Source organism: Ovis aries, chromosome 14, assembly GCF_016772045.2.
Source record: "Ovis aries strain OAR_USU_Benz2616 breed Rambouillet chromosome 14, ARS-UI_Ramb_v3.0, whole genome shotgun sequence".
Lineage (NCBI taxonomy): Eukaryota > Metazoa > Chordata > Mammalia > Artiodactyla > Bovidae > Ovis > Ovis aries.
Genome location: NC_056067.1, coordinates 39,577,819 through 39,590,381, shown reverse-complemented (window position 1 = coordinate 39,590,381; position 12,563 = coordinate 39,577,819). Strand labels below are relative to the sequence as shown.

The following is a 12,563-nucleotide window of genomic DNA, read 5'->3' as shown; positions in this document are numbered from 1 at the left end:
GGCTCTCGTCTGTTTCCTCTGCAGAAGTCCCTGCTGTGGGGACTTCTGGGAGAACCACCACTCTCCAGAATGGAGGCCAGGGATGAGACACCTCCCCCAGGAGACCACACTTCTGCTTTAGCCCTCATCTCGAAATGCAGTCAGTGCTGGTCCTTAAGCACGTGAAGCCCAGCCTGTCTATTACACAAAGTGGGAGGTTTCTAAGAGGCAGAGACCTGCCTGGCTGGCTGGCTGCTGGAGAACAGCAGATATGTGAAGTGAGTGGATTTCATCCCAACATGATCAACCATTAATTCAAGGAGCACTCTGGTGGAGGACACCATCAGCTCTGCTACATTCTGAAACAAACATGACAGGGAAGGTCACTTACTTGATCGGTTTACGGCGGCTCCGATGGTAGAAGTCATCCCCGGAAGCAGGGACGATTGATTTCTGATGCTCTATGGCGTAGTCTTGGACTATAAGTCGCTCTACTTCCATCTGGAGGTGAGCGTTTAACTGGAGCAAGAGAGAAGAGCAAGTGAATAAACTCTTAGAATATGCATTCTCAGTGGGGGCAATATCACCCCAAGGGGGCAGAAATTTCCGTGTGGAGGGAAAGTCAGAAAATCTTAGATATTACAATGGCTTGTGGCCCTCCAAGGGGTTAGAGTACATAAATAGATATACAGTATAACTATGGGGTTAAATTTTTTATTGTAGGATAGAGTGGGCTAAACAAACTGTGCATCTATGCCATGGATTATTCCTCAGCAATGAAGTAAGGAATGAGCTATTTATGTGAATGGTTCTCAAGGGCATTATGCTGAATGAAAAAAAATCTCCAAAGGTTGCATATCGTATGATTCCATTTATATAACTTCTATGCTCACATCAAGAGTACAGAGATGGAGAAATATAGTGGTTGCCAAGTGAAAGGGGTGGGGAGCCTGGGGATGGCTACATCAATGTAAGCATGTAAGGGCAAAAACAAATTAAAAATAAGAGGCTCAAGGGAGTTCACGGTTGCTTAGTGGTTAGTATTCTGGACTTTCACTGTTGCGGTCCAGGTTTAATCTGGGAACTGAGATCCCACAAGCTGTGCAGCACAGCCAAAAAAATACAGAGGTTCAATTCTCCCTGTTAAAAATAAGGGTGGAGACTTATTCCAGCTTCACTTTTCTTGAGCATTTACTTAAGAAAACTTGCAAGTTCTTTCTTTGTCTCTTAGAAATATATATATAAATATTTGTAGTGGGTAAGCTTTGCGCAGGCGGCTGCGAGAGCCGGCGCACTAAGCGCAGCCGAGAGGAGCTACCCCACGTCTGAGGTCAGGGGCAGCAGCCTAGAGTGCCAGGCTGCGACGGCGCAGGAATGGCCGAGAGGAGCTACCCCGCGTCCGAAGTCAGTGGCGGCTGGGAGGAGACACCCTGCGTCCGAGGTCAGGGCGGCAGCCGAGAGGAGCTACCCTGCGTCCGAGGTTGGCGAGGGGCAGCCGGGAGGAGCTATCCTGCATCCAAGGTCAGGGGCGGCCGGGAGGAGACACCCCGCGTCCGAGCCCGAGGCCAAGGGCGGCAGCTGGAAGGAGACACCTCACGCCTGAGGCCAGGGGCGGTGACCCTGAGGAGCCACCCCAAGCCCGAGGCCAGAGGTGGCAGCTGGGAAGAGCCACCCACCCCCAGGCCAGGGCCAGCAGCCGGGAGGAGCATCCCGAGGAGCAGTGGCTGCGCAGGCGCAGGAGGACCTAAAGGAGCTATCCCACGTTGAAGGTCAGGAAGGGTGGCAGCAAAGAGATACCCCTCGTCCAAGGTAAGGAGCAGCCACTGTGCTTTGCTGGAGCAGCCATGAAGAGATACCTCACGCCCAAGGTAAGAGAAACCCAAGTAAGATGGTAGGTGTTGCAAGAGGGCATCAGAGGGCAGACACACTGAAACCATACTCACAGAAAACTAGTCAATCTAATCACACTAGGACCATAGCCTTGTCTAACTCAGTGAAACCAAGCCATGCCTGTGGGGCAACCCAAGACGGGCAGGTCATGGTGGAGAGGTCTGACAGAATGTGGTCCACTGGAGAAGGGAATGGCAAACCACTTCAGTATTCTTGCCTTGAGAACCCCATGAAGAGTATGGAAAGGCAAAATGATAGGATACCAAAGAGGAACTCCCCAGGTCATTAGGTGCCCAATATGCTACTGGAGATCAGTGGAGAAATAACTCTAGAAAGAATGAAGGGATGGAGCCAAAGCAAAAACAATACCCAGTTGTGGATGTGACTGGTGATAGAAGTAAGATCCAATGCTGTAAAGGGCAATATTGCATAGGAACCTGGAATGTCAGGTCCATGAATCAAGGAAGTGGTCAAACAAGAGATGGCAAGGGTGAATGTCGACATTCTAGGAATCAGCGAACTAAAATGGACTGGAATGGGTGAATTTAACTCAGATGACCATTATATCTACTACTGCAGGCAGGAATCCCTCAGAAGAAATGGAGTAGCCATCATGGTCAATAAAAGAGTCCGAAATGCAGTCCTTGAATGCAATCTCAAAAACAACAGAATGATCTCTGTTCGTCTCCAAGGCAAACCACTCAATATCACAGTTATCCAAGTCTATGCCCCAACCAGTAACACTGAAGAAGCTGAAGTTGAACGGTTTTATGAATACCTACAAGACCTTTTAGAACTAACACCCAAAAAAGATGTCCTTTTCATTATAGGGGACTGGAATGCAAAAGTAGGAAGTCAAGAAACACCTGGAGTAACAGGCAAATTTGGCCTTGGAGTACAGAATGAAGCAGGGCAAAGGCTAATAGAGTTTTGCCAAGAAAATGCACTGGTCATAGCAAACACCCTCTTCCAACAACACAAGAGAAGACTCTACACATGAACATCACCAGATGGTCAACACCGAAATCAGATTGATTATATTCTTTGCAGCCAAAGATGGAGAAGCTCTATACAGTCAACAAAAACAAGACTAGGAGCTGACTGTGGCTCAGATCATGAACTCCTTATTGCCAAATTCAGACTTAAATTGAAGAAAGTAGGGAAAACCACTAGACCATTCAGGTATGACCTAAATCAAACTCCTTATGATTATACAGTGGAAGTGAGAAATAGATTTAAGGGCCTAGATCTGATAGAGTGCCTGATGAACTATGGAATGAGGTTCGTGACATTGTACAGGAGACAGGAATCAAGACCATCCCCATGGAAAAGAAATGCAAAAAAGCAAAATGGCTGTCTGGGGAGAACTTACAAATAGCTGTGAAAAGAAGAGAGGTGAAAAGCAAAGGAGAAAAGGAAAGATATAAACATCTGAATGCAGAGTTCCAAAGAATAGCAAGAAGAGATAAGAAAGCCTTCTTCAGTGGTCAATGCAAAGAAATAGAGGAAAACAACAGAATGGGAAAGACTAGAGATCTCTTCAAGAAAATTAGAGATATCCAGGGAATATTTCATGCAAAGATGGGCTCGATAAAGGACAGAAATGGTCTGGACCTAACAGAAGCAGAAGATATTAAGAAGAGGTGGCAAGAATACACAGAAGAACTGTACAAAAAAGAGCTTCACGACACAGATAATCATGATGATGTGATCACTAATCTAGGGCCAGACATCTTGGAAATTGAAGTCAAGAAGGCCTTAGAAAGCATCACTACGAACAAACTAGTGGAGGTGATAGAATTCCAGTTGAGCTGTTTCAAATCCTGAAAGATGATGCTGTGAAAGTGCTGTACTCAATATGCCAGCAAATTTGGAAAACTCAGCAGTGGCCACAGGACTGGAAAAAGGTCAGTTTTCATTCCAATCCCAAAGAAAGGAAATGCCAAAGAATGCTCAAACTACTGCACAATTGCACTCATCTCACATGCTAGTAAAGTAATGCTCAAAATTCTCCAAGCCAGGCTTCAGCAGTACATGAACCGTGAACTCCCTGATGTTCAAGCTGGTTTTAGAAAAGGCAGAGGAACCAGAGATCAAATTGCCAACATCCACTGGATCATGGAAAAAGCAAGAGAGTTCCAGGAAAATATCTATTTCTGCTTTATTGACTATGCCAAAGCCTTTGACTGTGTGGATCACAATACACTGTGGAAAATTCTGAAAGAGATGGGAATACAGACCACCTGACCTGCCTCTTGAGAAATCTGTATGCAGGTCAGGAAGCAACAATTAGAACTGGACATGGAACAACAGACTGGTTCCAAGTAGGAAAAGGAGTACATCAAGGCTGTATATTGTCACCCTGCTTATTTAACTCATACGCAGAGTACATCATGAGAAATGCTGGACTGGAAGAAACACAAGCTGGAATCAAGATTGCCAGGAGAAATATCAATGACCTCAGGTATGCAGATGACACCACCTTTATGGCAGAAAGTGAAGAGGAGCTAAAAAGCCTCTTGATGAAAGTGAAAGAGGACAGTGAAAAAGTTGCCTTAAAGCTAAACTTTCAGAAAACGAAGATCATGGCCTCTGGTCCCATCACTTCATGGGAAATAGATGAGGAAACAGTGGAAAAGTGTCAGACTTTATTTTTTTGGGCTCCAAAATCACTGCAGATGGTGACTGCAGCCATGAAATTAAAAGACACTTACTCCTTGGAAGAAAAGTTATGACCAACCTAGATAGTATATTCAAAAGCAGAGACATTACTTTGCCGACTAAGGTCCGTCTAGTCAAGGCTATGGTTTTTCCTGTGGTCATGTATGGATGTGAGAGTTGGACTGTGAAGAAGGCTGAGCGCTGAAGAATTGATGCTTTTGAACTGTGGTGTTGGAGAAGACTCTTGAGAGTCCCTTGGACTGCAAGGAGATCCAACCAGTCCATTCTGAAGGAGATCAACCCTGGGATTTCTTTGGAAGGAATGATGCTGAAGCTGAAACTCCAGTACTTTGGCCACCTCATGAGAAGAGTTGACTCATTGGAAAAGAATCTGATGCTGGGAGGGATTGGGGGCAGGAGGAGAAGGGACGACAGAGGATGAGATGGCTGGATGGCATCACCAACTCGATGGACGTGAGTCTGAGTGAACTCCGGGAAATGGTGATGAACAGGGAGGCCTGGAGTGCTGCGATTCATGGGGTCACAAAGAGTCGGACACGACTGAGTGACTGATCTCAACTGAAGCTTTTTGTCAGCTTCATAACCCAGGAATGTCTTTCTCAAGGACCTGGGAACCATCTCTTTGACATGGTTTGACATCTCTGTGTCACCATCAAGGAATACAGAGCCTCATCTCCCAGTTTCCGTGGGGGGACAGAGTCCAACTTCAGAGGACTCTATCATGAAAACACAAGAGGTTTGTTTTTCCTTTGGGTAAAGCCAGTTAGCTAACACAGATGGTCATTCCAATTACCACGTGAGTTCAGCATGAACTAAGTGTGACAAATGGTACTGCCTAGTCCTCTTACCCGAGGACTAGTTATAGTTCTTAAGGACTAGTTACTGTTTACTTTGAGAACATGCATATAATGGGTTATATATAGTGGGATTGTATCTGCTTGGCTCCATGAAAGACTGAGATTTCTTTCTGTCTTTGCAATCTCTTAGCAGACTAGCAGAAACATGGAGCCCTTTCTACTTTAATGTTTATCAACAATAGAGTTGCATTCTTTCTTTGTGGAGAGATTTTGTGGGTTGGAAAGAGAGTTTGTTTGTCTTTCTATTTTCCCTTAACAAGCACAAGGGATACTTAGGAGAAGAAACACTTCTGTGTTTTAATTGTGGTGGTGTTTACACAAAGCGACACATGGAAAAAGTGGGTAGAATCACACACACATACAGATATGCACACACATGTAGACATGCAGACAGACACACACACGAGTACAGATAAAACGGATGAGATCTGAATAAGCTCTGCGGCTTGTACCGATGCCAGTTTTCTAGTTTCTGCATGGTTCTATAGTTACATAAGATGTCACCATTGGGAAAAACTTTTTTTTTTCCTTGCCGCTTCCTGGGAATCTAGTTCCTGCGCCGAGTGAGGCCAGTCTTACCTCAGAAGAATCATCGTCAGGCACGTTCTCCTCGGGTGTCTCCAAGTGATACAGCGTTTCGCGTTTAGTGCACTCTTTCTCTAGGTTTTTTCTGGCCTGATTTAAGAAGATTTTATATTTTTCACATCCTGTGGGGATTGGAATTAGAAGTAAATCTGGATGGCTAGAAATATATGAATTATGTCTAAAACACAGATTCTAAGCTCGGGGTCAATAAAATGAGAAGGGAAGTGAACTTTGTGATACCTCGCCTACCACGTTTTCTCTGCTTCAGAGGATATTTTGTACCAGAGACCTCACTGAAGTTTATAACATTATGCTTTAGTGAGCTACCGTCTAGTTCTCAAGAACTTTATGCCAGTAACATCCCGAGTCAGTTGTGGGGTGACCAACTGGATCTCAGCTTACTTGATATTTTTCCAGTTTAAGCACAGATGGCTGTACCACTTGGGAAACCTCTCCATGTTGGACAAACCCAGATGGATGGTCACCCTTAGGTTGGTCTTCATGTTTGTTGATTATCTATTAACTAAAAGAATATATTTGATTCAAGGTGCTTTAACTACAACTAAATAAGCTACAGTCCCCCCCTTGAATCAGGGAGGTTGGGCAACGGTCGGAGAAATGTCAGACACCCAAGTTCACCAGTAACCCAGTACAAATTCAAATGCCCAAGTAGACAAAGTAATTAAAGTACCTTCTGTGAAATCATAGGAAGTGCTGAGGCTGTGGTGAACTGGAGCAGAGAAAAATCCAACTAACACTCAGATTGAAATTATTTTAAAGCTCTGTATTCGTTAAACTTGTGTACTGCCATAAAGAGGACAGATTGGCATCCAGTTTTCAGCCATGAGGCAAAGGATTTCCTTCTTGAAATTGTATGTGGAGCTGGACTAACCTATGTCTGGTTGGAACTCTAGATGGTAGAGAGTAACATGGTCTTAGATTTACTAATATTTGTGTTCATATTTTCAGGAAGCAGACAATCGGGATATAATGAATCAACAGGTGAGTCAGTGACTTTGGGGAGTGGGGTAGGAGGAAAGGCTGAGGTGGGAGAGAGCTTAGTCTGAAGCTGCTTAGGTAATGTGGGTTTCAAGGAGCTTGAAGACTGAGAAGTTTCTCTTGACTCCTCATCCTGCAGCCCATGTCAGGAAGAAAGAGCCAGAGTCAGTCCATGGCTCAAAAAGCTGCTTAGTTGAGCTTCAGAATCTGCTAAGACAGAAATACTCTGGTACAGAGTGATGGCTCCAGGAGCTGGATGTTGCCTAGAAAAGCCTTGGCTAGCTAGGGATGTGGGCAGACAATTAATAACAGTCTAAAAATAAATAAATAAACAACAGTCTAAATTAACCCAAATTGAGTAATGCCAGCATAAGGGGTTGGAACGTTGGTTGCTTCTCTTTACAGTTTATATTTTGAGAATTGTACTCCTTGCAGTAAAATTAGCCATAGCCTTCTCAATGGCCAGCCATGAGTGACAACTCAGGGAGAGAGTGCAGCTGGAAGGAACATGCCATGGAAGAAAAGGCATTTGGAAGCACGAAGTCCTGATCACTCTGTAATTTAATGATGGCGAAACTGGCCGAATGTCTTAATTTGGGACTATCATAGACATATCTTGTTGCACTCATCTCAGGTCATCCAGTCAATTTCCACTCTTGATGTGTTTTGCAACTGAGGAATAACACAAAAGGGAGGACGGCCAAACAAATAATGCAGACTGCCAGCACTCTTTTAATAAGCAGCTAAAATGCATCTTGTCATCCAGTGGGGAAATATTACAGGGGGTAGAAGTACCTTTGAGGTTCCTGGGGAGATCGAGGCAGATTCGGGGAAAGATTCCCTCTCCACTCAGAGTAATATTTTCTGGGTCCAGGTGGGCAATCTGTATCTGAAAACTTCTTTGAAAGATCTCAGGCACTCCAGGTAAGTAATAAACCTTCAATACTTGCTCTTTATGGGAACTGATAAAACCCTATGCGGCAGAAAGATCAGAGAGAGCTTTAAGTAAAATTTACAATAGACTCTTGCTTCCAGCAGTTTGATGCACTGAATAATCCCAAGGGCTTAGTGTACGCCATAGTGTCCACTCACACTCCTCTCCCAAGATTCATTCCTATGCAGATGTGAGAAAAGGACAGACAGTAGAAAAATAGGAAGCATATACGGCCAGGCATTTCATGAAAGAGGAAAGCGGAACAGCAAGTCAGCACAGTGACAGCTGCTTATTCTCATAAGTAATCAGAGAAATGAAAATTAAGATCATAATGAAAAAAATTTTAACCATAAGATTGGCAAACTTTGCCAGATTTCAGTGAGACTATGAACCAAAAGAAACTTATTTACATCTGGTGGGAAATCACCAGATTTTTCACAGGGAAAATCACCATGAAAACTGTATTAGCACCTCCTTATAAAGTTGAACAAATGCATAGCCTATGACCTCAAAATTTCGCTCCTAGGAGAATTCTCTGTGAAAACTCTCCCACCTGTTGGCTGGGACACGGGTACAAGAGTATCTGCAGCAGGATTATTTAACAGCGAAACTCGGGGGGAAATCCCCAAATGTATTTTGACAGGGAAAAGGAAAACTACTTTCCATTTGTAGTTACAAAATGAGTATTGCACATTAGTGAAAATAAATGAACTATAGCTACATGCAACAATGTCTGCTAAGTCGCTTCAGTCGTGTCCGACTCTGTGCGACCCCATAGACGGCAGCCCACCAGGCTCCCTCGTCCCTGGGAGTCTCCAGGCGAGAACACTGGAGTGGGTTGCCATTTCCTTCTCCAATGCATGAAAGTGAAAAGTGAAAGTGAAGTCGCTCAGTCATGTCCGACTCTTAGCGACCCCATGGACTGCAGCCTACCAGGCTCCTCCGTCCTTGGGATTTTCCAGGCAAGAGTACTGGGGTGGGGTGCCATTGCCCTCTCCAATGCAACAATGTAGACTAGCCTTAAAAACAAAATATTAGGGGGGAAAACTGCACAAATTACAGGTACGGATGACATTGTTATAAAGCTCAAGATAAAGCAAAATCCCATAAAATGAAATCTCCGTGAGGGCAGGTATATCTGTACGTTTTGTTTACTATTCGACTACAAGTTCTAGAAAAATACCTGGTCATTGCAGGTGCTTAGAAGTTTTGATAAATTAATAAGCTAAAAGTACTTGATATAAAGATGCTACATAAGTAATAAAACTGCATTTTACAAAGAGAGTGACAAGCATGAAATTCAGACTAGCGGTTGCTGGCCCGGGGGTAGCCGGAAGGAGTATGAGAGACAGAAAGAGCCTGGATAGACTGTAGTACATTGAACCGTATGCACCAACACACAAGTGACTTCAAATGTATTAGTGATGTTCTGAGTTTGAAGATGGGTGGTAGGTGGGGTATTCATTTTTTTATTATGCTCTGTAAGTCAAACACATGTGATATTAGTCTCTTCTACATACATCAAATTTCATATAATAAATCTTAAACATTGTGAATAAGGTCACAAAATAAAAACTCTACATCAGTAATCAGAAAATAAAAGTGGGAGAATTTTATGGTAAAAAACTACCAGAAAAGGCAAATCAGCCTAGAATAGAAACCAGGGAAAATGCTATTATAGAATCAAGTCATTTAGAAGTGCTTTAAAAGTCATCTTTGAAGGGGCCTCTAATAATTTTTAAACACATAAAATGTGTTTTTCTGATGTTGTCTTTTGATGTTACAACTGATGTATATTCTTTGAGGAAAAATTAGAGAATGAAGATAAGAAAAAGCCTGAGTCATGCAAACTCATAGAGTCTTAATGTACACTGACAGATCACTGTGGTTAATCCAGGTCAAAATATTAACTCAAAATCTGACCCACCTTGAGCTACCTGGCAAAAACAAGGGCAACACTATTGGCAGCGTCACATTACAATCCAGGGTGAATGAGGCTCTCCCAGACAGAACACGCGCAGCTAAAGATGACCCCAAGTCAAACACTACAAATCATACAGGGAAAGCATTGATAGTGACAGAGAGTCAACAGTCACATAAATAGGAATAATAATAACTCAATTAGAAAAATTTAAAAGCATGTATAAAATGATTAGTGATAAGTGAAGAAATTAAAATCCCAAGGGAAAGTGGTGAATCAGATGGAATTTCTGAAATTAAGAAAGTAGGGTTAAATAGTAGATTATACTCAATTGAAAAGAAAATTAGGTAACTGAAAGAGCTGAAGTAGTTATCTAGAAAACAGTATAGAGAGATAAAGAGTTAAGAGATACACATGTGAAATATAGGTTAAGAAACATGGGCAGAGTGAGAAGGTCCAGCATATGTCTAACACTTGCTTTAGCAGACTAGAGAAAGACTAGAGAAAGACTAGAGAAAGTAGGATGGAAGCAACACGTGAAGAAAGAAATGAAAGATACAGGTCCTCAGAATGAAGGTGCTCTGTGAGTTTAGTCATTCAGTCATGCCTGCCTCTTTGCAACCACATGGACTGTAACCCGCCAGGCTCCTCTCTCCACGGGGATTCTCCAGGTAAGAATACTGGAGCCTGCCAAGCTCCTCTGTCCATGGGGATTCTCCAGGCAAGAATATTGGAATGGGTTGCCAAGCCCTCCTCCAGGGGATCTTCCCAACCCAGGGACCGAAGCCAGGTCTCCCGCACTACAGGCGGATTCTTTACTGTCTGAGCCACCATGGAAACCCAAGAACACTGGAGTGGGTAGCCTATCCCTTCTCCAAGGGATCTTCCCAACCTAGGAATCAAACCAGGGTCTCCTGCATTGCAAGCCAGAATGATGGAATGAACATATAACCAAGAAAAAGATACACTCATGATTACCATAAAATGTATAGAAGCAAATCACAGTAAAAACAACATACCAAACCTTGTGAAAGACAGCTACTATGCTACTTCAAAAGATGCAATATTAATATTGTGAATTAATATTAATAAAGAAGAATTCAAAGTAAAAAGCATTAAAAGGGAAGAAAGTGGTTATTTAAAATAGATAAAATATACAGTCCAGGAAGAACACTTAATAGTCATTAAATCTTATGTCTTAAATAACACAGAAATAAAAATGCATAAAATGAAACTTTATATATTGTTATATACCGTTTCATATACTCCAGGGTGTGGCTTACAGGTTTGAGTTTGGGCCCCTCCTCCCGTGATCAGTGGCTTGTAGGCTACTTACTGAGAGAGGCTGGATGAGCGGCACTCCTGGTAGAAGGTTGCCTGGTGAAGACTGGGGGTCAGTCAGAACCCTGAACTCAAAGCCAACTTTCCCAGTGTTCTTGAGAGTGATTTCATTCTCTGTGACAAGGTCGAACAGCTCGAGAGGAGAAAAAGGAGACAAGTGACTCCCCTGCCACCCACCCTCCGAGATTCTGCCGTCACTCTGACCAAGGTGGATAGACACGCATGCCTCACATACACGTATTTCATTTTCCACGAGGTGTGTGCTGTGTACGAAGTTGGTTCAGTTGTGTCTGACTCTTTGAGACCGCATGGACTGTAGCCCGCCAGGCTGCTCTGTCCATGGGATTCTCCAGGCAAGAATACTGGAGCAGGTTGCCGTGCCCTCCTCCAGGGGGCAGATGCGGGCCAATCCACATTTTAGTATCACAGCCAGGTGCCTCCTGGGTGGGAGGGGCACTGGACCCTGGAGTCTGGCTCTAGTCCTGGGTCTTCTAGCAACTAAGTTAGTTTAGTACAGCTGTGGGGTAACCTCCTTAGACCTCTGTCTCTTCACCACAAGGAATTCATATTAGAGGATCTTAAAGTAAGCTTTTTTACATTAAGAAGATTTGGATAAGATTTGAGTTCAGAATTTTCTAGAGTGAATGTTTCTATTTTTACAGAGAGACATGGGAATAATAGGCCAGACATGTTTTTTTTTTTCCCCCCTGAGATTTTGCTAACACAATCCAATAATCACAAACTGAAGCCACTTAAGGGGCTCTTAGAATAAACTAGGGCAAGAACTAGCTGGTTCAAAGGAAGTACTCTGAGCTGAGCCAGAACCAATCACCCAGAAGACCTTGGAGGTAAGGAGTGAAAGAGAACTCTATTTACTCAACATGATACCCAAAGTTTCAATAGGTGTTGGGTGAATTTGATTTTTAGCACAGTCTTTACCTTATTAATATACATGTACACGTGCAATTCAGTAATAATACATGCAGTGGCTACATAATGGGGAGTCTAATCCCCATTAAAATTTGGTAGGAGATACAGTATCTGAGTATATAATACTAATTCTAATTGGGAAGAGAAGCTGTACAGACATAGAATTGACAATTATTCCAAAGCAAGATTTAGAAAGTACATTATATAGCCAAGAGAATGTAGTATAGGAGGAAGGTAACAGAGGGATGGAGCTGAGCTGGGTCTTACAGTATGTGTGAGTTTGGAGTTGGCAGAGTGGAGGATGAAAGGGATAATACAACAGGAAAGATGGAGGCAGGAAGGGCTGGGGTGCCTTAGGGCTAGCGGGTAAACCAGTCTGACTATAAATGAAGAAATGGTTTATAATGGGAAATCATGAGAAATAAAGTTCAATATGTAGGGAGCA

The 12,563-nt window shown here is 43.2% G+C and overlaps 1 protein-coding gene across 1 annotated transcript in view; it reads right to left on the bottom strand.

The window, feature by feature from the left end:
- HYDIN (HYDIN axonemal central pair apparatus protein) overlaps window positions 1-12,563 on the bottom strand; it is a 347,988-nt gene that overhangs the window by 94,530 nt on the left and 240,895 nt on the right. The window contains exons 28-31 of the mRNA XM_060398473.1: window positions 11,184-11,321; window positions 7,788-7,965; window positions 5,988-6,115; window positions 371-498 (exon numbers count right to left, since the gene is read on the bottom strand). Of these exons, the coding sequence (XP_060254456.1) occupies window positions 371-498; window positions 5,988-6,115; window positions 7,788-7,965; window positions 11,184-11,321 (572 nt within the window). The remainder of the gene's footprint in view (window positions 1-370; window positions 499-5,987; window positions 6,116-7,787; window positions 7,966-11,183; window positions 11,322-12,563) is intronic.